Source organism: Lepidochelys kempii, chromosome 6 (assembly GCF_965140265.1).
Source record: "Lepidochelys kempii isolate rLepKem1 chromosome 6, rLepKem1.hap2, whole genome shotgun sequence".
Taxonomy (NCBI): domain Eukaryota; kingdom Metazoa; phylum Chordata; order Testudines; family Cheloniidae; genus Lepidochelys; species Lepidochelys kempii.
In genome coordinates this window covers 17,287,512-17,314,746 of record NC_133261.1, presented here as the reverse complement: position 1 = coordinate 17,314,746, position 27,235 = coordinate 17,287,512, and the positions used below count along the sequence as shown (strand labels likewise).

General features: G+C 50.0%; 1 protein-coding gene across 11 annotated transcripts in view; it reads left to right on the top strand.

Moving 5' to 3' along the window:
- The first annotated feature begins 220 nt into the window (after positions 1-220).
- The window catches only part of RAB3IL1 (RAB3A interacting protein like 1), a 69,915-nt gene continuing 42,900 nt past the window's right edge, over positions 221-27,235 (top strand). Inside the window, exons 1-10 of one of the 11 annotated variants that reach the window (XM_073346965.1) lie at positions 5,323-5,681; positions 17,407-17,652; positions 18,045-18,140; positions 19,177-19,254; positions 20,022-20,237; positions 22,484-22,609; positions 23,872-24,000; positions 24,146-24,258; positions 25,372-25,395; positions 26,403-27,220. In XM_073346965.1, coding sequence (XP_073203066.1) covers positions 5,391-5,681; positions 17,407-17,652; positions 18,045-18,140; positions 19,177-19,254; positions 20,022-20,237; positions 22,484-22,609; positions 23,872-24,000; positions 24,146-24,258; positions 25,372-25,395; positions 26,403-26,493 — 1,410 coding nt within the window. In that variant the 5' untranslated portion in view covers positions 5,323-5,390 and the 3' untranslated portion in view covers positions 26,494-27,220. Of the gene's footprint in view, positions 664-5,317; positions 5,682-17,402; positions 17,653-18,044; positions 18,141-19,176; positions 19,255-20,021; positions 20,238-22,483; positions 22,610-22,782; positions 22,800-23,871; positions 24,001-24,145; positions 24,259-25,371; positions 25,396-26,402; positions 27,221-27,235 lie in introns of those variants that run through there. The other 10 variants (XM_073346962.1, XM_073346954.1, XM_073346956.1 and 7 more) reach the window with 10 other exon arrangements.

The window sequence follows — 27,235 nt, the reverse complement described above, 5'->3', positions numbered from 1 at the left end:
GTGTTTCTGAACCCGTTCTGTTCTAATGCTCCTTCCCCCCTCAAGTGTCTTTCTTCTTGTCTTTGCCAGTTTGCTAGAAGCATTTTCCCTTCCAAGTCCCAGAATCCTTCATTCTGACAGCCAGCCCCTGGGAGTTAATTATTACACGGAGTTGTAAGTTTAAGCGCTGCCTGGCTGAGCTGAAGATACTTTCCCCTCCTCCCAGCTGCTTCTTGGACGTAGCAAAGGTTAGAGCCACAGTGGCCCCCGCTGTTGCTGCTAGGCTGGGGAGACAGGCAGAGCTGTGGGGCTTCCAGGCCACTGTTGACGATGCCCGTAGTGATGCCCTGCTGTCTGCTCCCAGACCTTGGCCTGAATGGATCCTGAACATGCAGTGGCCCAGGGCTGCCCACTGAGCAACACCCTCTCCCCTCCCATGTGGATGACATGGACTCCTGTGAGGGGCTTCGCCGCATGATCGCCCCCCTCACCCACTGCTCGCTATCACCAGCTGCAGTTGGCAATGGACGCAGGGACCACTGTGTACAGTCCGTCTGCCTTCGGCTACCCGTCCAGGAGTGAGACAGGGGCTGGGGCTGCTGAGACCTGGAGAGCTGCTGCCCTCACATCCGAATGCCCCGCGGGTGAGCCATGGGGCCAAGGGGAGCCCACGGCAGTGGAGAGGTAGGCAGCAATGGTGAGGGGAGAAGAGGCTGGTAATGAGCCAACTCTGAGGGGGCTCGGCAGGTCTGAGGGAGGGGGTGGAGCTGACTGTGGCTAGGTGCCTTGGCCTTGCCTGAGGGCAGGCTGAAAGGGCATTCGAGGGGGGCTGACGGTGGGCATAGGCTATGGGGGGCAGGGGCAGAGTACGAGGGAGGTAGCAAAGGACAGCCCATGCATTAATAGTCTGCCTGTTTTCACCTGTAGTATTTTCCCATAGTCCAGTTGATCCAGATCCCATTGTCCCTCCTCTATTACACCATACAAGAGTTAGGGGAGGTCTTCAGCTCGTGTCCAAATATGGGGAGTGCTGGGGGATGCTTCATACTCTTCTTCCTTTCTGGTCTAGAGGCCTCCTAAAGGAATGGGCTATGCTGGGCTACCTTTGGTGATATTCTACAGGGCTCGTCTGACTGTCTTGCCATCCTGTCACACCTTTGGATCCAGAGTTTCTCCCCTGATCCGTGTGTAACTCCCTGGAGACCCACCTCTAGTACTGAGCTAATTTTCTAGAACTTCTGTTAGACTCTTATTTTAATTTGGTGAATTGCAGGCCACATTCTAGATTAGTCCTCAGCAAATACCATAGCTATTAGCTGCTGGACTGTGGGGCTGATTCTCCTATGGTCCTTTTGTGCTGCTTTGTGGGTGGAAAGGCTAGGGGAGACAGCCCCTAGGGAATATCCCCTGTGTAAGGGGACTCTTCTATTGGTGCAGAACTGTGAGGGTTCCCAAGGGCGTGCTGGGGTGAGATGGGACAGGAACTAAGAGCAGGGAAAACAGTGGGAGGGAAGAGGTGGCCAAAATGCACTACTCTTGGGAAGGGAAGGGGTAGTCTGAAAGCACTGCAGCATGTTCTCTGTTTCCTATGGCCTGTAGGGGACCTTGGGAGACAGAACATAAATTAGAGCAGCCTTGTGGCTGCTCTGATTGACACCAGGGGCTGCACTGGTCCCGCAGTGCCCCAGAATACAGGGAGCACAAAGGTACTTTCCCCCCTACCTTCCTTGTTAATGTACTGAGCACAAGGATGGACTAGCTGATAACTGGGGCCATGGTCTCCAGCAGAGGCCCAAGCACATCAACAGCAGTGCATTCCATTGGCGCGCTCATGAGGTAGTTCTGCATTTGGGACTCTCCCTCTCCTAGGCAGACCTGTCCTTGCAATACGAATGCAAGCATCACATTTTCTGCACCACTTTTCCACCTCTTACCTGCGTTGTGCTCAATAACAATTCTTACTTAGCTCAGCAAAGGTTTTTGTAACCCCAGAATGCACAGAGGTTTTAAAATCATGGCGTAATTTATATTAGCGTTTCTGACCCATCCAGTTGATACTGGTACCCAGCTGTCACTGGCTGTTTTTCTCCAATCCCTGTACATTATTACATCTTTAAATTCCACACTTCCCACTGTGATCAGAAAGCTGTTTCAGCAGGCGGCGGAGGGGATACCAGCTGGAGTGATGTGTTCGTGTGGCGGGGGGAAGGGGCGAGGTTGCACTTGCTGGTGCCAATTTAAATTCCCAGCCATATGCTATTTTAATCTCTAGGCCCCTTCACCAGCAGCGGGGTCCACTCTTGCAAAACTGCTTCCATGGCAGAACAGGAACCATCTGAACTTCTGCAGATCTTGGCTATAGGAGAAGGCACTGTTCTTTCACTAGTCCTAGTAATGGCAACCCCAAACATTCAGACATCATGAGCCAGGACCCCAAAAATCAGGAGATTGGTTTAAAAACACTCTTTTTAAAAAACAATAATAAACGTGTGTGTGTGGGGGGTGTCTACTTGTCTTCTGGGCCTATAGGGTGCACTCACTTTTCCTTTTCAAGAGTTTTTTTTGTTTCAGGGCTAGGAATTTACTCATTATTTTATATGAGAGCCAAGAGTCTCATGGAAATCTCTTGATTCCAGCAGCTGGAGCTTTAGGAAAAACACCAAATATTGCAAGACTCATGATAAAATTGCAAGAGTTGACAACATTGCACTCCTTCCCCTGGGCAATCAATGCCCTCTTCTCCAGCTCAGGACAGATCTGTTTCTACAGAGCTAACTAACCTATCTTGGGTGTTTGAGTGATGATGGAGTTGTGGTTAATGCACTATACTGGGATTCAGGAGATCTGGATTAAGTGCCGGGTTCTGCCAGAGACCCTGTGTGACCTCGGGCAAAACACTTAATCTGTCTGTGCCTCAGTTTTCCATCTGTAAAATGAGGATGATAGCTCTGCCTGTGTGTCTTGTCTATTCAAATTGCAAACTTCTTGTAGTAGGGCTTGCCTTTTGCTATGTGTTTGTACAGTGCATAGCACAATGGGGCCCCGAATTTGGTTGTAATACACTTTATAATGTGTATATATACAGTGATGTTGCTTGTAGTACCTAGGCAACAACTTAATTTAAACAAAATTTAAATAATCTTCCAGACTTTAAATACAAATACTGGCTTCACAGGCTTGTAGGAGCCGACCCACTTATAATGGCATAAACATAAACCCTGATTCCCTCTTCACCTTGCCATGTCATAGGGTGCATGGTAATTCTGCCTAAGTGAGGACTGCAGGAACAGTCCTTCAGGCAAGCAGAAATGTTTCAGTCCCCACTGGGATGGGAGGGTAGCACCCAATGCAACAATAGTGGGAAATTTGATCAAGGACATGAATCACCTACCTCCTGCTTACAACAGTGCCAGTATCACCTACTGATCTGTGTGTTATACCTCCCTCCCTGAGTGAGCTACAGTACATAATCACCAGCCACTGGGAGGAAGGATGGCCTAATGGTTGGAGCATTATCCTGGGCTGTGGGAGAGCTGGAATCAATTTCTGCTGTGCCACAGGCATCCTGTATGAGCTTGGGCAAGTCACATAGTCTTTCTGAGGATCTGTATGTAGCACAACCCTTTCCCCCCAAAACAAAACAAAACAAAACCAAACCACCTCTGGCAGTGAGTCTTAGAGCCTGGGTCTGCAGACTTGAGCTCACAAAGCTTGCGCAAGGGTGCTAAAAACAGCCATGTAGACCAGTGGTTCTCAAACTTTTGTACTGGTGATGCCTTTCACAGAGCAAGCCTCTGTGTGCAACCCCCTTTATAAATTAAAAACACTTTTTTACGTATTTAACACCATTATAAATACTGGAGGCAAAGCAGGGTTTGGGGTGGAGGCTGACAGCTCGCGACCCCTCGTGGAATAACCTCGTGACCCCCTGAGGGGTCCCGACCCCCAGTTTGAGAACGCCTGGTGTAGACGCTTGGGCCTGGACTCTGAGGCCTGGGTGGGGAGGGGTGGGTTTCCCAGCTGGAATGGCCACACAGCTATTTTAGCTCCAGTAGTGTGAGCCCAAGTCTGAGAGTCTCGATTGCTGTTTTGTTTTGCCATGTAGACATAGCCTCTGTACTTCAGTTCCCCATCTGTACGATGGTGATAACAACACTACACTAACTCACAGTGGTGTTGTGAGGATAAATATATTAAAGATGGTGAGGTGCTCCTTTGCTACGGTGTTGGGGGTCCTATAAGTACCACAGCCAGACAGAGAGACTGCCTGCCTGCCTGCCTGATAGTCCTTTTGCTCAAGCATTCGCTCATGCTTTTAGTGCTGAAGGACCCTGAGTACAAAGTCTGCTGTTGGTCTGTAAGGGGAATCAGCTACGCCACAGGGCTTTGACTGTCCATCCAACCCAGACAAGCTCTTGGTTTTTAAAGTTTCCTCTTAAAGACACTAAACTCCATGGAATTCAGCTCAGGGAGGAGGAGCTGGACTGACCCTTCGGGGGGTCATATCTCTAGGTCTGGAAAGTGTAGATTGTGTAGACTAGATTCTTGGGCTACTAAACTGTCCAATTCGGCCCTTACAATGGGTGTAGAGAAACATGAGACATTAAGAAATACAGTAACTCTATAATGTAATTATCATCCTGCAGTTATGGGCAGATGCTTTCCTTGCATAATACACGGAGGTCAATGGAGGTGTCATGCACAGATTAGCCACAGAATTGAGTCCCAAACTGGGGTGGGGGGGAAAGACCCACACAGTTCTGCTTTAATGCCTGCCATTTGCATTTGCCTGAACAAAGCATCAGCATTATTCAGTCTCATGGTTTACCCCAGAGCACACAGATGAAGCCGGGGTGCTGGAGCAATTTGTATAGCGGGGGTGCTGAGAGCCATTGAACCAAACTGTAAACCCTGTGTAGGACGGAAACCGCTTGGAGCCAGGGGGTGCGGCAGCGCCCCCACCCCCAGCACCTCTGGATGAACTCAAAATGCCCAGGATGCTGTCAGCCAGGCCTCCCCATTGATCTTCCTCATTAGCATCCCTCTCTTCAGGGAGCCCGAGGAAACAAGCTGCGCTGTCAGCGTCTGTGCTGGGTGCAGGGAAAGGAAAGCAGAGACCCTTCCTGGTGAATTTTGAAGCCAGCCCATACAATTGGGGGGCAGGGACCTTTCTCCTCCATCTTCCACGGGCAGATCTCAGTCTCCAGGCACGACTGTCGCAGTGATTTTTGAGACTGGGGGTCCCTGCGATGCAGCGCGCGCGTGTGTGTGTGTGTGTGTGTGGGCGGGGGGGGGAGGCTGCGCTGAATGCACCGTCAGTGTCTGTGCAGGGGAGCTGCAGGATGCCCGGCGCGTGGACGACAGGCGGGCCTGGGGGAGAGCCCCGGGCTCGCGGCTGAATTCTCAGTCACATGAGGCTCGGGGAGGGGGACGAGCACGCTGCAATTGGAGCCGCCCGGAGGTCATGTGACCTCCAATCCCCTCCTCGCCCCCCCCCCCCCGGCGGCGGAGCCAGGCTGGAGCGGCGGCGCGCGGCGGGCTGGGGTTCCCGGGATTGCCGCAGCGCCCGGCTGCAGCGCGGGGCCGGGCCGTCGCCGCTGGCCCCCAGCCCGGCGCAGGGATGGCGGCAGCAGCGCGCCCGGCGTGAGGGGCCGCGGGCGGCGCGGGGCCGGGGCCGGGGCCGGAGCCAGCATGTGGAGCGGGTAGGTCTGGAGCCGGCTTCCTCCCTCCCCGCCTACAAAACTTCCCTGCGCCCCGGCCCCCTCTTTCTCGGGAGGGGAGCGGGGGAACGGAGCCTCCCTCCCCCGGCTTGTCCCCTCTGGCCGCAGCGGGACCCGCACCGGGGATGCCTCTCCCTGAGCCTGTGGCGGCCTCCTGCGGCTCTCTCTGGGGCGTGCGCCCCTGGGTGCTCCTGGTCCCTGCTCATACGTGCTGGATCTGGAGGTGCTGCCGCACCCCCTGGCTGGAAGCGGTTTCCATCCCATGCAGGGTTTACAGTTTGGTTCAATGGCTCTTCGCACCCCCACTGTACAAATGGTTCCAGTGCCCCAGCCCTGCTCCAAAGGGCGCCTGCTGTGGGGGCCCCAGGCTGGGGGGTGGCGCGCTCAGGGGTCACCTTTCCTTCCTAGCCCGGTGGCAAGGAGTGAAACTTGCAAAAGGTCTGCAAAGGAGGAGCGGAAAGTCTCTGAGGACGAGCGAACGGCCCTGGGCAGGTGCGGGGGGAGAAACACCCGATGGGGTCGTTGGGTGCCTGGCTCTGCGTCACTAGCGCTGGTCCTTTGGCTCAGAGTTTGGATGTTGGTGCTGAATGAATGCTCAGGGTCTGTTCCGGAGCAGCTGGTTATGGCTCCGTCAGTGCTTGAATGGGAGCGCTGTGGGGTTGTGCGATCCCTTCTGGGGACAGCCTGCCTTTTGGGAAGGAAGGAAGGAAGGAGGCTTCTTACTCCCCCCAACTTCTTGTCCCTGGGACTGTGATCCCAGGGACCCACTTTCCTGTGTTATCTATCCCATCCCCTGTCTGTGTGCGTGTGCAAAGAGGGATGGATGGATGGCAGAGACCTTTGATTGTGTGGGAAGGGGGTCTGTTTCCCTTGGAGTCTGTAAAGGTTTAGATCTGCTCAGACCCAAAGTAGGGAGCATGTTAGAACAGCAGAGGAGGAGCAGGGGGTGACCTGACCTTAGTTTCTGCAGTGTTCATAAAGTTTCTAGAACCGCAAATCCAGGAGGCTGCATTCTCCTGAGGTCACTGCTACCTTCGACTGTGCCCCGGGCCCCAAGGAGCAGCCAGCGTGTCAAAATGAGTTGTTTAGGCAGCATGGAGAGAGATATGCCCTCTGTAGTTTCTTCTTCTTCCACGTGGAAACCGTGTTTATTCACTAGAGATTATTTTCTCCCTCAGAAACTGCTCTTTAGCTGCACAGTGATGTGTCTGCGTGAGAGGCTGGGAAAGGGGCAAGGCAAAATCCACAAAGTAGGGGAAAGCTACCAGTGTGAACAGAAGAACATGAGGGACAAGAGAGATGAGAAACTGATGTGCCACAGGAATAAAGAGAAACGTGGGGGAGAGAGAGCGCTAAACGGCAAAGAGACAGGGTTAACACTGAAGGGTTGAGAGAGAGTTAATGGTGATGAGAAAAGGAGATGAGATGGTGGGGAGAAGAGTCATCCTTGGAATTTTGGGTCCGATTCTGAATCCCGCTGAAGTCATTGTCAGCATTTCCACTGACTCCAGTGGGAGCAGGATTGGGCACCTAACGAGGAAATAGTTTCCTAATATGAAAACTGCCCCTGGTTTTGTTTTTGTTTTTTAAAGTGTGATCTACAGACACTGCATTGTTCGCTCATGGCCTCTGGGCAAGTTAATGTGGCGTGTGTGTTTAGTACGCTTGCCCCGGAAAGAGTAAAATATGGGGGACTTTACAGCTTCCAAGCAACTAAAACTACACCATCGCTAATAGTGGCATCTTCAGGAACAGTTCTAGTTCAGGTTGCCCAAGTGTTTCCAATCTAACCACTGGTTTTGAGTTTCTAATAAGTGTCAGCACGTGGGTTGAATTTTTCAAGGTCTGATCTCTTCTAAAGTGTGTGTGGAGTGTGTGTATAAACTTTGAACATAAACTTTGAATAAGGCAATGTACCACAATAAAGTGCCAAAAGAGTATATTTATGTGTGGCATCTTGCATATAGAAATACTGGATGCTACTTAACTATCAGCGTATACCGAACACCCCAGCCTGCTTCCCGGCTCTTTGCTGCCTGTAAAGCAAATATGAGAAAGATGAACTGCATGCTACAGTATAGCATCTATTGTTGTGGCAGGGCATATGCCTTTCAGAGGTGTGTTACTGAGTGCCTGAGCAAGTCCGGTGAGGCAGGTGTGTGTCGAGGATGTACGTGGAGACTGGTTGGCTGCACAGTGCTAAATCAGTATGGACAACACTCTACTTTCGAACCGCACAGTGAATCCTGCCTCCTGCTGTCTCTGCATGTGTGGATTTCAGGCTGCTCCGTGGCAGGAGATCAGAATAGAAGAGCCAGGATCCCCTTGTGAACTCAAATGCAGAGTTTAGCCAGAGAGACGCGCAGGCAGTTTGTACAGGAAATAACTGTCAGATCAGCACCACAGGAAACGAGTGGGGCCTGCTGGAAAAATTGTGGATCCTGCACATTTTTCTCTTTTTTTCTATATAATCCAACAAAAAAAAAAAAAGTTTCTAGCTAGTGTTTCCTATTGAGAAGAGCCTTCAAAACACCCCCCACCATCCTACAGAGCACAGGTTCCAGCCAGACTGACAATAGCAACAGCAAAAGGACTGAACCTCCATCACCTTCTTGGTCTCAGTGAAATGTTGGTTTCAAAGCCCCATCAGGACAATATAGATCAAGGCTTGACTGCCGAGTCGCCTGGGTACTTCAAGATCCCGTCTACACTGTAGCAATGGCTGTGCTGGGGGACTAGTTACAGCAGGGTTGTCCCACGACATGGGGAGCGTACTGATCCTTCTTGCAGTGGAGCTAGGGTCAAACTGAGTTAGGGGATTGCAGGGTTCCTCAGCAATGTGGTTATAGTGTAGGCAGGACTAAAAATGTCCATCATGATGCTGGTTTGTTCATTCCCTACTTTGCAGGCTAGGTAGGGAGGGGTTCTCCCAATCCCTTCTCATTGTTGGCCCATGGGCAATGTGGCACCTGCCCTCAGAGGAGAGACTCATGTTTCCTTTGTTTAACACCTGTCCAAATTGCTTGTAGGGGAGCCGGGGGGCTGACTGGTCACAAAGTCTGCCCCCTATTCCTGGATAGTCAGCCCTGTGCTATCCAGACTAGCAGGCCTGGGGCTGGAAGCTAGAGCCTAGAGCTCTGCACCCTGGCATTGCATCGCTGGAATTGTTGCTTGGGAGTCGTGTGTAGGTATAAAGTGCAAGGGAGGCAGCGTGGCTTAGCAGTCAGAACTCAAGACCGGGAATCACAAGACCTGGGTTCTTACCCTCCTGTGATACCCTCTGAGACAAAGCATGACGTGGCCGCTAGATGTGGTTGTTAATACAGCAACAGCCTTGTAGTTAGCAAATAGGCTCTGGTACTCGGGTGCCTTGAGTCCTAGTCCTTGCTTTGCCACTGAGTCACTGTGTGACTTGGAGGAAGCCAGTTACCCTCTCTGTGCCTCAGTCTCCCTGTCTGTAGCATGGGGGCTATAATACCTACCTCCAGGATGGCGTGAGGGTTATTTAGTTAAAGTTGGTAAAGAACTCTGAGACCCCTGGTGAAACATGGCACCACAGGGCTTGCTATGACCTGGGCTGGAACTTAGTTCCCTAACATGATTTTACAAGTGTGGTATCCTGTCCATAGAACAATGCCAGACAACCTTTCTTGTACCATTAGCTGCAGAGTATCTGGATGTAGCTGTTGTCTAGTGGGTTACTAAAAAAAATACTCATGTTGACTGCTCACCTCTCAGCTAAGGTGTCCCTCATATAGCTGTCACTGGGAACACATTAAGTGAATCACTGTTAGGTCCACCGTTGTTACTTGCTGCTTCCCCTGTAATTCTTCCCTCGCTTCATTTGTCTCTGAATTAGCTTTTCCTCCATCCTATGAAAAGGAGAAACAAAGAAAAGCAAAGGGGGAGGCTTATATGAAAAGACCTATTAGATCCCCTCTAGTTCATTTCCTGACTGGTGAAGGATTGTTCTGGCAATATATTCTTCGGGACTCTATCCAATCTAATTTAAAATTTTTGAATTCCACCCCATCATTTACTGGAGATGTTAATAGCCGAATAGATCTCCCTCTCTCCCTTTCCTGCTTTGTGCCATATTTATCTTTGGTGCAGCTCCATTGATTTCTACAGCGGTATGCTGCCGTGGGTTTGTCTCAAACAGTTTAAATGTTCCTTTGATTAGCTTCATCCCTTTCCTCCTAGTCATACCCTGTTAGATCACCCTGACTAATTCCTTCCTTGGTGTTTATACCCTTCAAAGACTCTCAATCCCATTTTCCTTGTCATTATTTAGGCAAATTATACATATTTATGTTTGCTAATCTTCTCTTATACATTAATGCAGCCAAACCATTAATTATTTCTCTTGCTGTCTTCTGAATACTCTCTGATTTGCCAACATGGGATTTGAGCAGCCCAGAGCTGAATATAATACAGACTTGGTGTGGTCTGGCCAGCACAATGTAGGGAGAACGGTCACCTTGCTGGTTGGTCATGCAGTATTTCTATTTGTGCACTCCCAGACTGTAGTTGCCTATTTTTGCTTGCATCGCATTGTGCGCTTCTCTCTAGGTTGGAGTTTGCTATGGGTTTGCAATGGAAAGAGTCTTGTCGACTTCAGTGGGCTTTGGAGCAGGGCCCCGAAGTGTGTTGCTGCTTCCCTAGTGCCTCCGACCCGTTGAGTATCTCTGTATGGATTACTTTTGCTCCGTAGTATTAACTTTCATTTTTTCTGGCAGAAGCTCATTTAATTTCTTGCCCATTCTTTCCCCACACACTTCTTCACTTGCTGCTGTTTTCAGCACTTCCCAATTTAGTATAATCTGCACGTTAAATTAGTGGACGGCTTCCCTCCCCTTCCAGAGCGTTAATGAGGTTGTTCAGTAAAATCGTGCCCCACATGCCGATCTCTGTAATGTTCCTCTGGACACCAATCCCTCTTGCCAAGCTGCCATTTATCATTCACTACACCTTGTTTATGGTCCTTCAGCCACTTTTCATTCAACCCATGTGACAGCACTTTGCTGTTCAAGCCAACTGGAATGAGATCTGCCTTGTAACGTTTTGTGTGACATTCTCATCAAATGCTTTGCTAAAGCCCAGCTATACATTCTGCCTTCCTCCTGGTTTTGTAATTCAATCAAAAGTGCCATCCAGTTTGCTTGGAATGATTTATTCTTAATAACCCATTCCCATTATCCCATTATCCTATAGATGCGTAAAGACTTCTTTCTCTGCATATTTTTTGTGTTATTTTATATGGCACATAGGCTGGATTTATCAGATAGCAATTACCAGGATCATACTTTCTTACTTTTTAGAAGATGGGTACCACATTTGCTTCCCCATTCAATTCTATGGTATCTCTCCCAGTTCTCCCATGATTTCTCAAATATAATTTCCAGTTGTTATCTAGTTCTGTTAGCACCCTGGAATTCATCCATACAAACTGTCCTGATACATTCTGCCCCTCTTCCCTGTCACCCCCTGCCCCCACCTACCAATTATTTATGTGCTTCTTACCTACAGTTGAGAGCTGGGATCTTGTCTTCAAACCTGCATGTGAAGAACCTAGCTCACTTGGGCCTGGATCCAATGCCTACTGAAGTCACTGAGAGTCTTTCTGTGTGCTTTAGGAAGCTTTGGATCAGGCCCATGGTGCTATATAAACAATAATCACCATAGGATCTTCATCACAGCCTAATCAGCCTAACCTTTCTCCTGGTTTTCTTCCTTAATGCAAACTTTTAAAGAGGAATTTGGCTTTTAAAGTGCCAATGCACCAAATGCAAACTTTTAAAGAGGAATTCTCTCAGCCTTTTGGTTTTAATAATTCATTTTAGCCTCCTCCTCATTTATTAATGCCCTTCCCTTTCTCCCCAGTAAAGAAGCTTCTGTGGGCTCAATCCTGCTCCTTTAGAAGTCAATGGCGCAGGCCCTGTGCAATACACCTTTAACCACCAACAGCATTCATTCCCTGTGCTTTTGGATTAGTTGCTGCTCTTATCTTTTCCTCCCACTCTCTACTCCCATTTCCCTGCACCACGCCTCTCCTCTTTTAACCAGGGTCTCTGAATTGCATTGGCTGCTGCTTGTCCTTTGCTGTCTTCCTAGAGCAATTGTGATCTGTTGGGCCTCCGTCTCATCTGACCTTTTCCCTTCTCTCTGCCTCTCTCTTTTTCTGTCTTCTCTTTATTCTCTCTCCTGATTTTGCTTTGCCTCTTTACCTTCCTTTTGGCTCTTGCATTTGGATCCTGCTCCAAATCCACCCCCTAGGCTACTCCACCTCCCCATTATCCTCACCTCTGTTGCCCCCTTCCATGATGAACAGCCATGGACTGGCACAGCAGAGCACCGATCAAATGTGAGGCTGATATTACCCACGTCCAGCTCTGAGGAGGACAAAGCCTCCACAAGGGGCTACTGACGATTATTGATTGACACCGGGGTTGGCTGCGTCAGTGCCCCTGGAAGCCATCTTGACCTCTGATGGCACATTGTATCTGTGGCCATATTGTCTGACAGTAGTGGTGGGTTGCAGCTTTCCCTGTTGAAGATCCCTGACGGGTTCCCCAGCTCCCCAAGGACTCTCGCCACACACTGACGTCTCCCGACAGCTGGGTTCTGACCCTGCTGGAGCATTTCCCTCGCCTTCCCCTGACAACACTGGAGTCACCCTGATCCAAGTCCCTTGGGAATCCCCAACTCTGCACATCCCCTGCTGCCAGAGCCCTTCTTCTCCCACCAGCTCAGAAGCTAAACAAGGATATTGCCTCTGGAGCCTGAGGCAAGCTCCTGACAAAAAGCCGCTGAGCCTCAGAGAGGAGCCTCCTGGAGGTGTCTCTTCAGCAGGAGCTCAACTTGGCATCCAGGCCCCGTTTCTGCTGTGGATGTACGTGCCAGCCTCTGAAACCAATAAAAAAGACAAATAGGGACCCCATATCTGCTCAGTGGGAATGCACTGGACTGAGGGTGGTAAATATTTGGTTAAAAATAGAGCCTGCTCCTCCTCAGTCAGGGGTGGTTGCTGTGTGTGTGTGTGAAATGCGGGTTTGCGGTGAAAGGGGGTGAGGGTTCACTTGCCACAATGAAATTTTGGATCAGGTGGGAGCCAATGCCCTTAACTTTAGGCCCACTGTGTATTTGCTTGTATACCACACAGACCTGCTGGTGTCTCTCTTAAATTACGTCCATCAGAAATCCTGGATCATGGTGCTGGGTTTGGGGGCAGGGCAGAGGCCATTTCACAAACACCAGGGCTCCCTGGAGTCACAGGACTGAGTCCTGCTGTTGTCAGCTTTGTTCTTTGTCCCTCAGAGTGAGGTAATGGGAGCTCTGTGCAGTTCACTCCACATGTGGATCTTGCAGGTGAGACCTTAAAAATCGAGGCCAAGGCTTTGAAAAGAGACCACAACTCTCTCTTGTGGGGTCTTATTTCATATAAAAATGTATCCGGGACTGTAATTTAGCGCTTATACATAGTCAGTATTCTCAAAGTGCTGTACAGACATGAATGAGTTAATTATCTTTGCAACACCCATGTCAGCTAGAGGTGTAAATTACCTGCATTTTAAAGATAGGGAAACTGAGGCACGAATGGGGTGAAGTGAGTTGCCCAAAGCCACTCAGTAAATCAGGGATGGGGCTGGGATTAGATCCTCAGACTCCCAGCCCAGTCTCCAACCACAGGACCGTCTTTCCCCTTGTAAGGACGCATTGCTCATGTCATTTTAAAGCAACCTGCATTGTGTCTTAGTTGGGAACTTTGCCGCAGTGTATTTCACCCTCGGGCCCTGGTGGTTCATGACTTGCTAATACACACAGCTTCTCTTTCCAATCTCTGTTTCCCCAAGGGTTCAGCTGGGCTGAGTCTGGGTTTGGAAAATTCCCTTGCTGTGAATAACGGAGGCTTTTATTCACTAACGTCATTTCAGATTTTGGGGTGGGGCAGGCAACTTTAAGCGTGATTCCAGGGACTACGTAGGCACCTGAAGACTCGAGTTGTTTTGCAGATAATAACTTAGAAATATCTTACAGGAGCACCGTATCTAATTCCTATATAAAGAAAGAAAATTAAATAAATATTAGACCCACTCAGCTCTCATACTAACATGTTCTAACATCTTGTGTCAAGTCACTTAAGGGACACTGGTTAGGTTTAAAAATTAAATGTATATTCTTACTTTGTTACGAACTATTGAATACAACAATTGTAGAAAAGTCTAGGTGACTTTCTATCACTTTTTAGCAGTTCGCCAAGCTTGGAATAGATCATTTAACATTTGGAAACATCCTATTGGGGCAAGGCCCCGTGAGTTTATACTGCACCTGCCTGGGGCTCTAGGGGTGTTTCCCCACTACAGATAATAGACTAGAAACTGACTTTAAACAGGAATGAAACTGACACTTTCAAGTCACTTTCACAGTATTGCCAACCACATACATTCAAAAATCATGAATTAGGCTCACCAAAAATCACGAGATTGGCTTTAAACTCATGAGATTATGTAAAAATAATAGATTTGGTGTTCTTTTTCTTTGCCTTCTGCTTCTCAAGCCTTTAGGGTGCACTGGGATCACATTTTTAAGCTTTTTCCACAGCCCCTAGGGCTCGAAACTTCTTCTTCTTTTTTTTTTTTTAAGAATGAAGGCTGAAATCATCACATATCCACTTGATTCCAGCATTTGGGGCTTTAAGGAAAACAATAATTATCATGAGACTCATGACAAAATCATGAGAGTTGGCGACTCTGTGATTTCAGTTTAAAGGCTAGTTACTTTCCAGAAGTCTCTTAAGCACAACACTACAGTGATTGCGTTGCAGTTTTCACAGGAGACTATTTAAAACCAAACACCAAGAAAATGCCACATTTTAAAGTTGAGAAAAAATTTGAGACTTCTGAGGTCTATCAGGGCCACTGCAGGCAGGAAAGAAAAATAAACAGGCAGAGGAGTTCTGGGCAGCTCTTCCTCTTGAAAGAAAGTTGGAGGGTCAAATCTTCTAGTCCTTAATCAAGTAAAACTTCTGTTGCAGTCAGCATCTTCACTCATAGATATTAAAATAAAAGGAGGACTTGTGGCACCTTAGAGACTAACCAATTTATTTGAACATAAGCTTTCGTGAGCTACAGCTCACTTCATTGGATGCTCAGTAACTATACACTTCATACTTAAATATCTGAGCCATCTTATCCAGGGCTACACATTTTATACACATTAACTCAGGGACTACATTTCCTGGCATATTCTGCTGAGCACACAGATGGTGCCCAGTGAATAATGCAAATCATGACAATAATCGTCGACTCTATGGACTCTTTGGATGCAATTTCTGTTCTTTGTTCTGGAATTGGCCTGGTTATAGCTGAAACCCTAAGAATTTGAGGCATAAACGCATCTGATACTCATACGGCAGTTTCTCATTCCTTCCTTTTCTCAAACTCAGAACAAAAAATGATAAAATGATTTTCAATTAAAATGTAAAATTGCACAGCAGCCAGTGCTCTACAGCCTAGCCTGGGGCAGAACCTGCCACCCCTTGGGGCTTAAGCGATCTTCTCTCATCTGACTCTTATTCTCCCTCTCTTTCTTTCTTCATCCTTCCTGCCCTCTGTGCTGCTTTTCATGCTGTTAACCATGATATCTTTCCCAGTTGCCTCGGACCGTTTGCTGGAGTCTCAGAGAACTGGCCTTCTTGATTTTGCTCCCATCTATCAGAATCCTCCTTTTTTTTTTTTTTTTGCAGCATATAGCGGAGAGAGAGGCTGGTCCAGTGGATAAGGAACTAGCCCTGAGAGACCTGGGTTCTACTTCCCCCATGGACTTCCTGTATGCCTTAGGGACAGAGTTTCAAAGGTTTTTAGGCATCCAAAGATGCAGCTAGGCATTTAATGGGGTTTACAAAGCACTTAACCTTCTAGGTGCTTTTGAAAATCCTACTAGGTGCCTAAATACCTTTGAAAATCTAGCCTCTAGTCTCTCTGTGCCTCAGTGCCCCATCTGTACAATGGGGATAACAACATGGCTCTACCTCACTGAGGGGCTGTGAGGAGAAATAGGTTAGACATTTTGAGGCGCTCAGATACTATGGTAATGGGGCCACATAAGTACCACAGGTAGAGTGGGAACTTCTCTATACCACGGCTATCCCTTCCCTGGGTTTTGGCCCCTTCTTTTCAAGTGCCCCCCCCCAAGTCTCCCACTTTTCTGAATGTAACCTTGGCTTAGAAGGCTTGGCTGTATTTCTTCTGCATCCCCTGCAACACCCGCCACCCCCTGCAGAGGGATTTCTGTTTTACAGGCCCATCTAATGACTTCCAGATCCTTAATTTAATTACCAGCCCTTTCTTATCTTAATCACTCTGCCTCTGTTTGTAAACAAAATACTGACTCTCTGCCCCAGGGCCACAAGCTTGGAGCAGCAGGTCTCCTCTGCAGAACTCACATTCCACACTCGGGCTGTGCTGCCCTTAAGAGCTCTGCATGGGAGCTCATCTCCTGTACGAAACTTGGGGTGGGGGAGGAGCCCCCCCTCTAAATGGCACCTCTGCTTTTATTCCTCCCAAGGAACTGTGATCTCTCCCTGGGCTGTTCAGTTCTCCCTGGCTGGGTGCCAGCTGAGGGCAGAGTGACAGCACAGATACAGAGGGTGGGGTGGCCTCTCTGCCATCCCTTCCCTTGCATTAACCCTAATCTCCCTTTGACAATAACCTGGCTCTTATAATGGGCTCCTGCACCCAGTGTGTGCCCTGGTGATTCTGTCCCGGTCCTTGTTCGAAGAGCTGGATGGGGGGAAGTGGCTTGTTTAGGGTTTTCCCTTCCTAGAAGGCCCTTCATCGAGGGAGAGTGAACCCAGCGCTGCCACCCACAGAGCAAAAGCAGTTCCTCTGAGCTAATCCTGCCTGATGCTCCTTGCGTTATCCCTCAGCACTCTTTAGAGAGACTCTGGCACTGTGGGAGTCTGTGCTTCTTCCCCAAATGCCAGGGCACCTGGAATTGGAATGGTGAGAGATGAAGCCTGTGAGTTGCCTCCCCTTCCTGATCTTGCCTCTAGAGAGGTGGATTCAGTTTCTGGAGTGGTGGATTAGCCCCTGAGTTACAGGTCCCTTAAGAATGGAGCCCCAGCAGTCCCTTGGCTGTTTTGGGATGAGGCTGACCCCTGCCGTTAACGCCCTCTCAGCCCTTCGACCTGTCTGCAATTAACATCTTGCATGGTTGTCCTGTTCCCGTAGGGCAGCAGGCCAGATATGTGTGCTGCCCTGGTCTGTCCAGCACTGTCGATCTCCTCCGTGGATCACCAAGCCAGGGGAAGAGCCGTGCGCGCAGTGGGGCGAGACACCAGCATGACACGATCCAGCCGGCCTGCAAATGCTGTTGGAGACCCCTCAACTCTGCAGTGATCTTATAACCTGAGCTGCGGATTAGCCTGCTCTGTGTTCTTGTCTCAAGTGGCACATCCACCCCATGTCGCCCCCTCACCCTTCCACGCTCCTGAGACCTATACACTCTTCCTCCAGCATTATCATTCCCTGGGTATCGCAATCCCTCTCAGTGCTGGCCATTAGCCGAAGGCTCATTTCCACTGTGGGGAGAGCTTTCTATGGAGAACCCCTTAAATGATGAGATCTGGGTGGGGCCATAAGGTGCTTGGATCCTGGCGCTGTCCACACCCTGGATCTCTGACCCTTGGCTCATGTTTCCCAGCCAGGCCCCGTTCAAGGAAGGCAGCCAGCAGCTCCAGAAGCAACCGGCGGTGGGACAGTGGAAGCCGCTGGCATCATCCAGCGGTGGGAAGGAGCTGCCACAGTTGGAACCACGCTGCAGGGAGGCAGGTGGGGGAGATGACGGCCAATCCACAGCGCAGCTCAATGTCTCCCGCCTGCGCAGCTCCTCGGTGGAGATCCGTGAGAAGGGATCCGAGTTCCTGAAGGAGGAGCTCCACAGAGCCCAGAAGGTAAAGCCTTGGGCGCGGGTGTGTATATGGGGGGAGACAAGCACACCAGGGGACGGGGGCACAGACCGGGAATTGAGGAGTGAAAAGGGTAGACGGAGCAGGAGTTTCCATGGGCTGGAAGGTGGGAGCACACCCTGTTAGGGTACTAACAAAGAGCCCAGAGTGAGCGTCTGGAGTGGTTGGGGGTGAGTGGGGAAGGTGGGGCTGGAATCCGCACAGATGTGGGGCAGGGGGAGGGGTAGCGTCAGTGTGCGCAGAGTGGGAGGGGGCAGCAGGATGCAGCGGGAGAGAATGAGGCAGGTGGAAGAGGGTGGTGCTGTCTGCAGAGCGTACTGGGGCCTGGCATGTGCTTCTGTCCAGCATGCCGAAGTCCCCGGGCTTCCCCTCTGCAGGAGCTGAAGCTGAAGGATGAGGAATGTGAGAGGCTGTCAAAGGTCCGAGAGCAGCTGGAGCAGGAGCTGGAGGAGCTGACAGCCAGTCTGTTCGAGGTACCACTTCCCTCCCCCTTCCCCAGTTACTCCCTAAACGGAGATCACTCACTGTCCCCCTTGGGACAGGCTCTCTCCTCACTTTGCCCACGCCTCAGGGTTTCGGGCATCCATGGCTAGCCCTTCCCAGTCTGAACAGTAGAGCTGCCCGATTGCATATGCAGGATGGCAGAGCATGGTGCAAGCTGGCACCTGTGTTAATGGGGAGGGGCAGCATGCAGGGCACTGGCATGGGGAACAGGCGTTCTGCCTTCCCCCACTCCACCTCCAGGCACCCCAGCCGCTCTGGCAGGAAACATGAAGCAGCACGTGTATTCGTTACACTTCGGTTTTCAGCCAGCGGTGTCTGAGGCAGGATCTAGTCTAGGAAAGTCTGGGTGTTTGTGTCCTGCTCCCCCCAAAGCAGCTGGTTTATTCGACTGTTGCTTCTGTTGCTGCTGAAGCTAGGCAGTTTAGTCCTTTCGCTGGTGCCCTAGCTGTGCCCTGGGCTTGCTGCAGCTGTTCTCATGTGGCCCATTCTACAGGCTGCCTGCTGCTCCCCAACCCTCTCCCAGATGCCAGCACCCAGCCCTTGCCTGGAGAGAGGCACCACAATGCCCTCAGTGCACCACCCCTGGGAGCTGCTTTACTGCATTCTGCTGGAGAGGGTGCACAATGAAAGGACCCACGTTCTTGTGCCATGGCTCATGATGAGTTCACAGGCCAGTAAAATCCTATCTTCCAGCAGCCCAGGACACTCAAATGCCTAGCACTGGACAGAGGAAGGTTAGGGCCTTATTGTGCCAGTTGGAGACAGGCCTGCGCCGGGGGCACTGTGCTCTGAGCTCCCCGCTGTCCTTGGGAAGGCTGCCACACTCGCTAGGGGGACCCTTGAGTACCCTGCCCCCCAGGAGAACTGCTGAGCCGCATGTAAAACGCCAGGGTGCAGGGTAGAATGTGTTGCTTGGCTTTGTGGGTTTGCTCATCGCAGGGGCTGTGTGTAGCTGGGACTCTGGCTGCGATGAGTAGGAGGTAACACGTTCTCCCTCTGCTGCAGGAAGCGCACAAGATGGTAAGAGATGCAAACACTAAGCAGGCTGCATCAGAGAAGCAGCTGAGGGAGGCCCGAGGAAAGGTGAGGACTCTCCAATCCCATCCCCCTGCTGTACAGACACAGGGCTGCCTGTGGGCAGGGGGATAGCAACGTAGCTGAGGGTCACATCCCATCCAGTCTCCTCCCAGTGGGACCTCCTGGACTACTGGCCTCTAGACAGTCAGCAGGTCTCTCAGCTCACCGCACAGCTGCTACTGAATGTGGGGAAACGTGCCATTGAAACCAGCAGCAGATCCAACTCTCCTGTGAAAAACAGGGCCCTGAATTTCACCTGGGCTCCCACAAGCACAGAACTGACCAGCAGCTTCACCTAGCTGCAGTTTGTTGCCTAGTGCAGGACAAGCTGCTGCTTTGAGGCACCATGGATAAGGGAGTCTGGGGAGATAGGAGTTAGGGACAGGATTCCCTGATCAGGATGTACCAAGGGGGCATGGAGCTACATCTGCTGCTGATGTCTCATCAGGGAAGGGGTCTCTGGCTACAAGACTTAAATATGCCCTGCCTGCAGAGCCTGAGCCATTGGGGGGATGTGGATTGGGAGGGGCAGGGAAGGCTCTGCAAGTTGTTTCTGATCTGCACAGACCCTGCTCCCTGGTTTGAGATTCTGGGACGAGCAGGGGGTGGAAGAGCTGGGCGGACGCTGTGGATGGATCAAGAGATGTCTCCTAGGCTGAGTGGGTGGCTGGGTGGTGCGGACGCCCCGGGATCCTGAGCATGCATTCCCTGTGCGGTGCATGGGACTCTGCTGGGTGGAGGTGGTGGCGTTGCTGACTCTCCTGGTCTCCCAGATCGACATGCTGCAAGCAGAGGTGACTGCTTTGAAAACTCTGGTGATCACTTCCACACCTTCCTCTCCAAACCGGGAGTTGCATCCCCAGCTCCAAAGCCCCTCCAAAGCTGTCTTCAGGAAAGGGCACGGGCGGAACAAGAGTGCCAGCAGTGCAGTAGTCGCAGCCACCAGCCAGAGCCTGCCCCTGGAGTCGGTCAGCAACGAGTGCAAAGAGGTGGGTGAAATCCATTCACCACATCAGCTCTTGGCCCTGCGTGGGCTTGAGCCCACATGCTGGGGAGGGAGCTGGTGGAGGGATCTTCTCAGGGATTCCCTTGAGGTCTGCAGAGCCCACAGCCTTTCCCCTGCTCCGCGGTTTCAGCGATGTTCACTGTAATGCCATTCGTGGATTAAGAGTCCTCTGAGTCTTGCTGTGCTGGGAGCTGGAGGTTTCTTGGCAAAATCCCAGACTGTGGGGACTTCCCCTTACAGGATTAACTCCAGTCTGGGTTCAGGAGAGAACCTCTGGAAGCAACCTGCATGCCTTTGCAGGACTTTCCTGGCTGTATGGATAAGGCTCGTAGCTGTGCTGGCATCAGGCCGTAAGCAACTACTGAGAACTGGCTTTCCTGATCTGCCTCTGCAGTCTAACGGCTGCTCTGACTAATGCTGTTTGCTTTGATTTCCCATCTGTCTAGTGTGGACTAGTGGTTAGAGCCCAGGACTGGGAGTCGGAATTTCTGCTTTCTGTTCCTTGGCTTTGCCACTGCCTCACTGTGTGACCTTGGGCAAGTCACCTTTCCTCCCTACGTCTCAGTTTCTCTACCTGCAAAGCAGGTATTGCCTGCCTCCTGGATAGAGCCAGGCAAATAAATACAAACAGCTTTTGTGGCTGTTGTTTCAACTAAAATCCTATTAATTTCCTTCACTGAGTTTTGTGGCCCCTTTCATTTGGTCTCCCTAAACACTGATGTGAGTACAACATGGGTCTGCCAGAATTTATCTTTCTGCAAACAGTGTTGTGACTAGTTGTGTGAACACACCTTTGCACGAGTGTTTACACGGCCATCTGGAAAACTCCTTGTGGGTGTGAGAGCTGGAGGGACGAGGAAGCAAGTTTTGGTATTTGAGCAGGAAGAAAAAACACGTGGTTGCAGTGGGGGCTGCATGTGCTTTGCCTCCACCACCAGGAGCATTGGTGTCTGCAGCATGGAAGCATTTCAAGAGCAGGGAGGCACTTGGCCAATCTGGCTTGTACCTAGAACGCAGCCAGGAAGTGAGACAGCTAATCAGACCAGGAAGAGGTGACCAGAGAGGACTAGGCTGACCTCTCGGATGGCTCATTTGTCTGACAGTGACTTCAATGAATGGCAGTAGGGATGGGTGGATTCAGTCTGCACTTCAGCAGCTGCTAATATCACCGTGTATGGGATTAGAATTACACATACAGTCTGTGTGTGAACATGAGGAGAGAATCAAAGGAAGGGTCTGTTAAATAACCATGAAGTCTTGCTTCATTGGTTTACATCTACCTTTCTCTTGCTCAGGTAAGAAAGAACCCAGATATGTTGAAATCTGAAGTCCGAGTATGTAGCCAAATAGAAGGATCCTTCTTGTGGCAATAGGGAAAGAGGCTCCTCTCCCTGCATGAATCAAAACTCCAGTGAGCTGCTAAACAAGGTGATCCAATCAGGGACCAGAAGCAATAGCCTATGACTCAGGTGTCCAGTCAGGTAGCTGCACTATTGACTTGCTGATATCGAACAGCTGAAAAGCTAGCGCAGCCAGTGCCAGGCATTAGCTGAACAATTGTGACTTGGGGACAAACTTGTAAAAGTCCTGCTCTGTTTGCGTGCAGTTCATAAACAACAAAGGGCTGTGTTTGCTGATGCTGTCAATTGCTTGCTATAGTTACGAGGGTCAGTCACCGAAGGTCTGTAATCAATGGGAAATTCTTGGCTGGAAGGTGCTTGTAGAATACCAAAGATGGTAATTATTTCCCCTTTCTTGCTCACTAAATGCATAATCCTGGCAAGGTCCCTACTGCGCCCTTGCTCTGGTGTAAACTGTGTCTACACAAGGGATTTCCATTGGTGCAGCTAACCAGCTGCCTAAAATCCAGGGCCTACATTTTAAAAAATGTGACTAGTGAATTTGAATGCCTCTGTTTTTAGGTGCCTGACTTGAGACACACTTATGGGGCCTCAGGGTTGTGCAACATGTTGGGAAAATTGGGTTTCTTTAAGGCAGCTCAAGCTGGGCACCCAAAAACTGAGCAACCCCAAATCACTGGTCGCTTCTGAAATCATAGGCCAAGGAAATGCTGAAGAACCTAGGACCTTTTGAGAGGCACTCGGCATGCTAACGGGCAGAACTCGATTTTTCTGTATCGTCTGTCTCACATTTTTGCCTTTCTTTCTCTGCCTGCCCCTCTGAACTGTTTCCTTGTCTGTCTCTCTTCTCTCCACTCGTCCTTCAAAGTTTGGGGTGCCCACTCTTCTCTCTCTGCTCCTCTGTATTGTCCCGGGGAAGGCCATCCACATCACCTATGAGCCAGGCTGGCAGGCCCTGGTGGGAGACTCTTCCTCGTCGTCCTCCTTGCGGCAGGTAACCTCTGAGCTAGAACAGATGTGGCACAGAGGACAGGCTAGGCGGAGGGTGGGATTCATCAGCCTCTCCCAGCTTCAGCCTTTCAGCTCTACCTTTCTTTGACACTAACATCCATTTTTTTTTTGTTTTGTTTTGTTTCTCTAATTGACTTCCATATTGTGGCGCTGGAGTTGTCTCCTGGCACCAGGTGAGCAGTCTCCATAGCATAGAGCTAGTGCACTGTCAGGACAGACTGGGCTGCTTTGTTCACTTATGTTTTTTTCATGCTGGGCTTGTTTTGTTCCTCCCTCCCCCTCCCCATGTTCCTTTAACAAACTATAACAGGGTCTGCTGGCTGTTTAAGGATAGGGCCAGGCCCAGCACAGTCCTGTCACTGCTGCAGCCTAGAGCCGAGGCATGCTGGGATTTGGCGTTGGACTGATGGGAATTGTAGGGCATGCTGGGAGCAGGCAGGGAAGCAGGATATAAAATGAGAGAGACTAGGGAAGAGGCAAGATTTGCTGTGGGTCCCTCACAGCTGTGAATTTGAGTCCCATCTGCAAAGGGGAATATGTGTAGCAGCTCCCAGGCCCTGGAAAGCTCCCTCTCTGCAGAGAACCCATAACAAATGTAGCCATTTGGTGCTCTGAAGGAAGGCTGCTTCTTATACCCTACTTTCCCTTCTGTGCATGCCCTGCTGCCTATAATCCCCATCACTTCTGGGAACAGCTCCTCTCAGAATTCCTCAGTTCTGGGCTGCCGCAGCTCCGAGGCTGCTGGGTTTGGACCTGTCTTTAAAGGGCCAGCACACCTGCTACACAAATGGATAGAAATGGTGATGGCTATTCACTGAAAACTTTTCCCTGACTCACTCCTTTGCTGTATTGACCTCTTTCTCCGAGGGGATTCTGCCTTTATGTCCTGAACTTCGTTGCCATCATGGGCTAGCCCTGGGATGAGAGGGGAATTTGGTCTATTCACTCGCTCTCTGGCTGCCTCCCCCAGTGGGAACTCTGCCTTGCCCTTGGGGAACTCGGGCATTTCACAGGCCTCAGATTGAGCTACCCTCACTTGGCATGTTAATCTGTCACAGAGATGGTGATGTGGGTGGCAGACAAGGCAGATGCAGAGGTTCCCCTGGGGGCGATCCTGCTTTTCTCTGCAGTTCCAAGGCAGCCTTGTAGTTGGGGAATAGCTGTGCTAACTCTTGTGGTGTCTTTCCCCCTCTCCCCAATCCCACACCTTCTCTCTTCCTCTGTCTCCCCTGACACTCGCTGCAGGTTGACTCCATCCTGTTCGCCGAGTTCCAGGCCTGGAAGGAATCCCCGACTCTGGAAAAATCCTGCTCTTTCCTGGAGAGGATTTACCGGGAAGATGTGGGGCCCTGTCTAGACTTCACCAAACAGGAGGTGAGCGCTGGAGCAGAAGCAAGGACTTGGGGGATCGTTCTGCTCAGACATTCAGGCTGTACTGATGCTGAGGAGGGGCGCAGTCGCCACCTCACCGGACATGAGCTTTGCCGATCTGAATTCAGTTCTGTGTTTCTTGCTGTAGCTATCAGAGCTGGTGCGGGAGGCCGTGGAGCAGAACACACTCACCATAGAGCCTGTGGCTACCCAGACGCTGCCCGTGGTGAAGGTGTCGGCAATGGAATGTGGCGGACCAAAGTAAGGAACTTCCCAGGTGCTCCCTTAGTCATCGCTGACTCCTCTCACATCCAGTCTCCTCCTAGGCTACGGCAGCTTCCATCCCACACATCTGCTCAGTCTTCAGCTGTGTCTCTAGAGCGCTATCTCAGGTCTCTCTAGGGGTCCCATCACCTGAGCATCTGAGCAGTACTGGGTAGTAGCTGAGTAGTCTGGTGTAGAAACGCCTCTTTAGCTAATATTTCACAGTGTGTTTTCCCATCCCAAACCAAGGCCAGCAGCTGGCCTGGATCCAGGCACTTACCACTAGGGGCTGGTTGAACCACATGGAGTTTGAGGCCTTGGAGTCCTGAATCATTTTTGGGGGCTGGAAAAACTATTTGGAGTTCACAAACTTACTGAATGTTTTCTTCCTCTAACTTAAACTCGGGGCGGGGGGAGTCATCCAAGGGTGAGTCATTTGAAAACATTATCTCTCAAGGGTAGAATTTGCTATGTACTGTGGATAGGAGAACCCCCAGAAGCTGAGCCGGCAGGACGGGGTGACCTGCAGGTGGTGTTTTTTATTCCTCCCCTCTTGCAATTTCTCCTATGCATGTGTCCCATAGTGTCCAAGTTCACATCACATTTTTGAACCCATGATGCTCTAGGTGGGTTTGAAATGTGGCAAAATGAGCTCACTCATCTCTCCTCCCTGTGTTTCACCCCAACCCCTCCTGAGAGCTGCATCGACTGTTTTCAGAGTTACTACTGTGACAGCTTGGGAATCACTTGTCTGTCTGTGCTCCTGATGTTACAGGGCCTCAGTTCCCCCAGGAAGGCGGTGGCAGGAAATGGTTCAATCCAGTATCACTGCAAACAGAGAGGGGTCAGACTCCTGAGCTTTATGTTTCTTGACCAAGAGAGAGGATTTCACTTAGCTGTTGTGTTTAGGTCAGCTTGGTCCAAGCCAAAGGTCATCTGTCATGTCACGAGGCAATGACCTGAATGACACATAGACTGCATGGCAAGCTGTTCCACATTCTCTCTCTTCTCAAAACAAATCACTCTGTGAGTGTTAGTTCCATGCCAAAACCAAGCCGTCCTGTGTGTATCCTGACTGGTTGCCTTTTGTTCTTTTGTCTCTTCTCACAGCGGGTTCCGGTCACAAATTGTAACGTAAGTGATTTTTAGCCAATGATTAAATATCTCTGATCCATTAACAAGTTACTAACTCCCCTGGTTACTAATGGCTTTGTGGCTGGAGTTTAGCCAGTAACTTTTTTAATCCTGTTAATGCCGGAACGTGAATTGAAGGTCCCACTTACAATACTCTTTGGGACAAATGCCTAAAAGTGACTAATGATTTTGGGCCCAACTTATAGAGAGGCCTGGTTTCTGGAGTGTGAGTGCTCGGCACTCTCTGAAAATCTTCTCCCTTTAATATGTCTCGAAAACCAGGCAGCCCAAATCACTCCTCACTTCAGAAAACATAGGCCAGGCTTCTTCTTTTATTTTTTGGTGCGTTTGTCTGTTTAAATCCCTTGCTAGTGGGGGAGAGAAGATAAACAGGCTCACAAGCCTTCCTGAACATTTGGTGTCACATTTCCAATCTCTCTGATTCTTCCTGCCTGATTCATGGCCATCCTAGCTACTTTCACAGCTAAGGAGTGAAGTCAGCATCCAGCACAGAGGCGTGGGGACTGAGAAGGATGTGACGGTGGTTAAATGCTGAGAAATCCCAGGAAATCCCTATTGGGCTGCATGGAGTGATGCTGGAAATGTTCCTGGAATTTCTCAGCAAATGCTGGAAACTGGAGTTCTTTTTACAGACAGTTGAAAAGAGTCAGAGAAGATCAGGACACCCCAACATCTCCTGGCCTTTGATCTGGAAAGACTCCCCTCAGTTTCAGTGGGCTTTGGATCAGGCCCCATCTGATTAAAAGGGACTCTGGAGGGCACTATAACTTCACTGCCTCCAAGATACCAACTGCAATCATTGGGTATAATCAGCGATGAGCCCCGGTGTATAGTCCATGTGGTCACTCAGTGAAGATGCCAGACCACATGGGCATTCCACTTTTGTTGCAGATGGGATTTAATTTATAAACCTTTTCTTGTTTAAGTTCGTGTTTGAAGTTTAAAAGTTAATGTTTGAACTTGGCCTCTGTGTGACATTGGCACAGGTTAGAACTGACCGACTGTGCTGTGGGTTCCAGCAGAAAAAGCTTCCCGAAAGAGCACGCGTTAAAGGACAACAAAGGAATGATACACTGATTGGAAGAGAAGACATGCATAAGGGGAGGTTGAAGGAGCTATGTAGTAGCATGCTGCCAGAGAGTATTACGTATCCCCTTTGTGGCTGGACTGTAGAAGAGGTTGTCAGCCTTCGACTGTCTCCAGATAATGGAGTTAGTCCTTTTTAGCTCACATGATAGAGGCTTGTGTTTTGAAACTGGGTTCAATTCCCAGTGAGTGGTTGTGTGCACAGAGACAGATGATGAGGAACATTGGTAAAACTCCCATTGGCTTCAGTGAAAGCTCTTCTTGAGTAAGGGCTCCAGGCTTTGGCTCTGAACTGGGCATGAGCCAAGGGAAAAGCATAGGCATTCTGGACTTACACCAGTGTGACTGAGCTCAGGATCTGGCCTTTGGTGTATAAATACCTTCAGAGTAACAACAATATAAACTGAGAAAGGGGAACATTCCCAGTCTTGGAAGATGGTAGGACAAAGAGCAATAACTTTAAAGATAAGGAAGAAGAAGGTCTAAGAGGGATGCTCAGAGCAATGGAGTAGTGAAGGGGATGGTTGGTCAAGGCACCATTGCTACAGAGTTCAAGAGAAGGTTGGAGACTAGGTTAATGAGAATAAAATAGTGAGAGACCCTGCAAAATGCAGGGATCAGACTGGGTGGTCCAAGTGGCTCTGGTCCATCAGGGAATCTGTATTATGGAGGGAATATGTCCTAAAACCCCACCACTCCCATTGTGATAGTAGTAGAATGGAACAACTTAAAG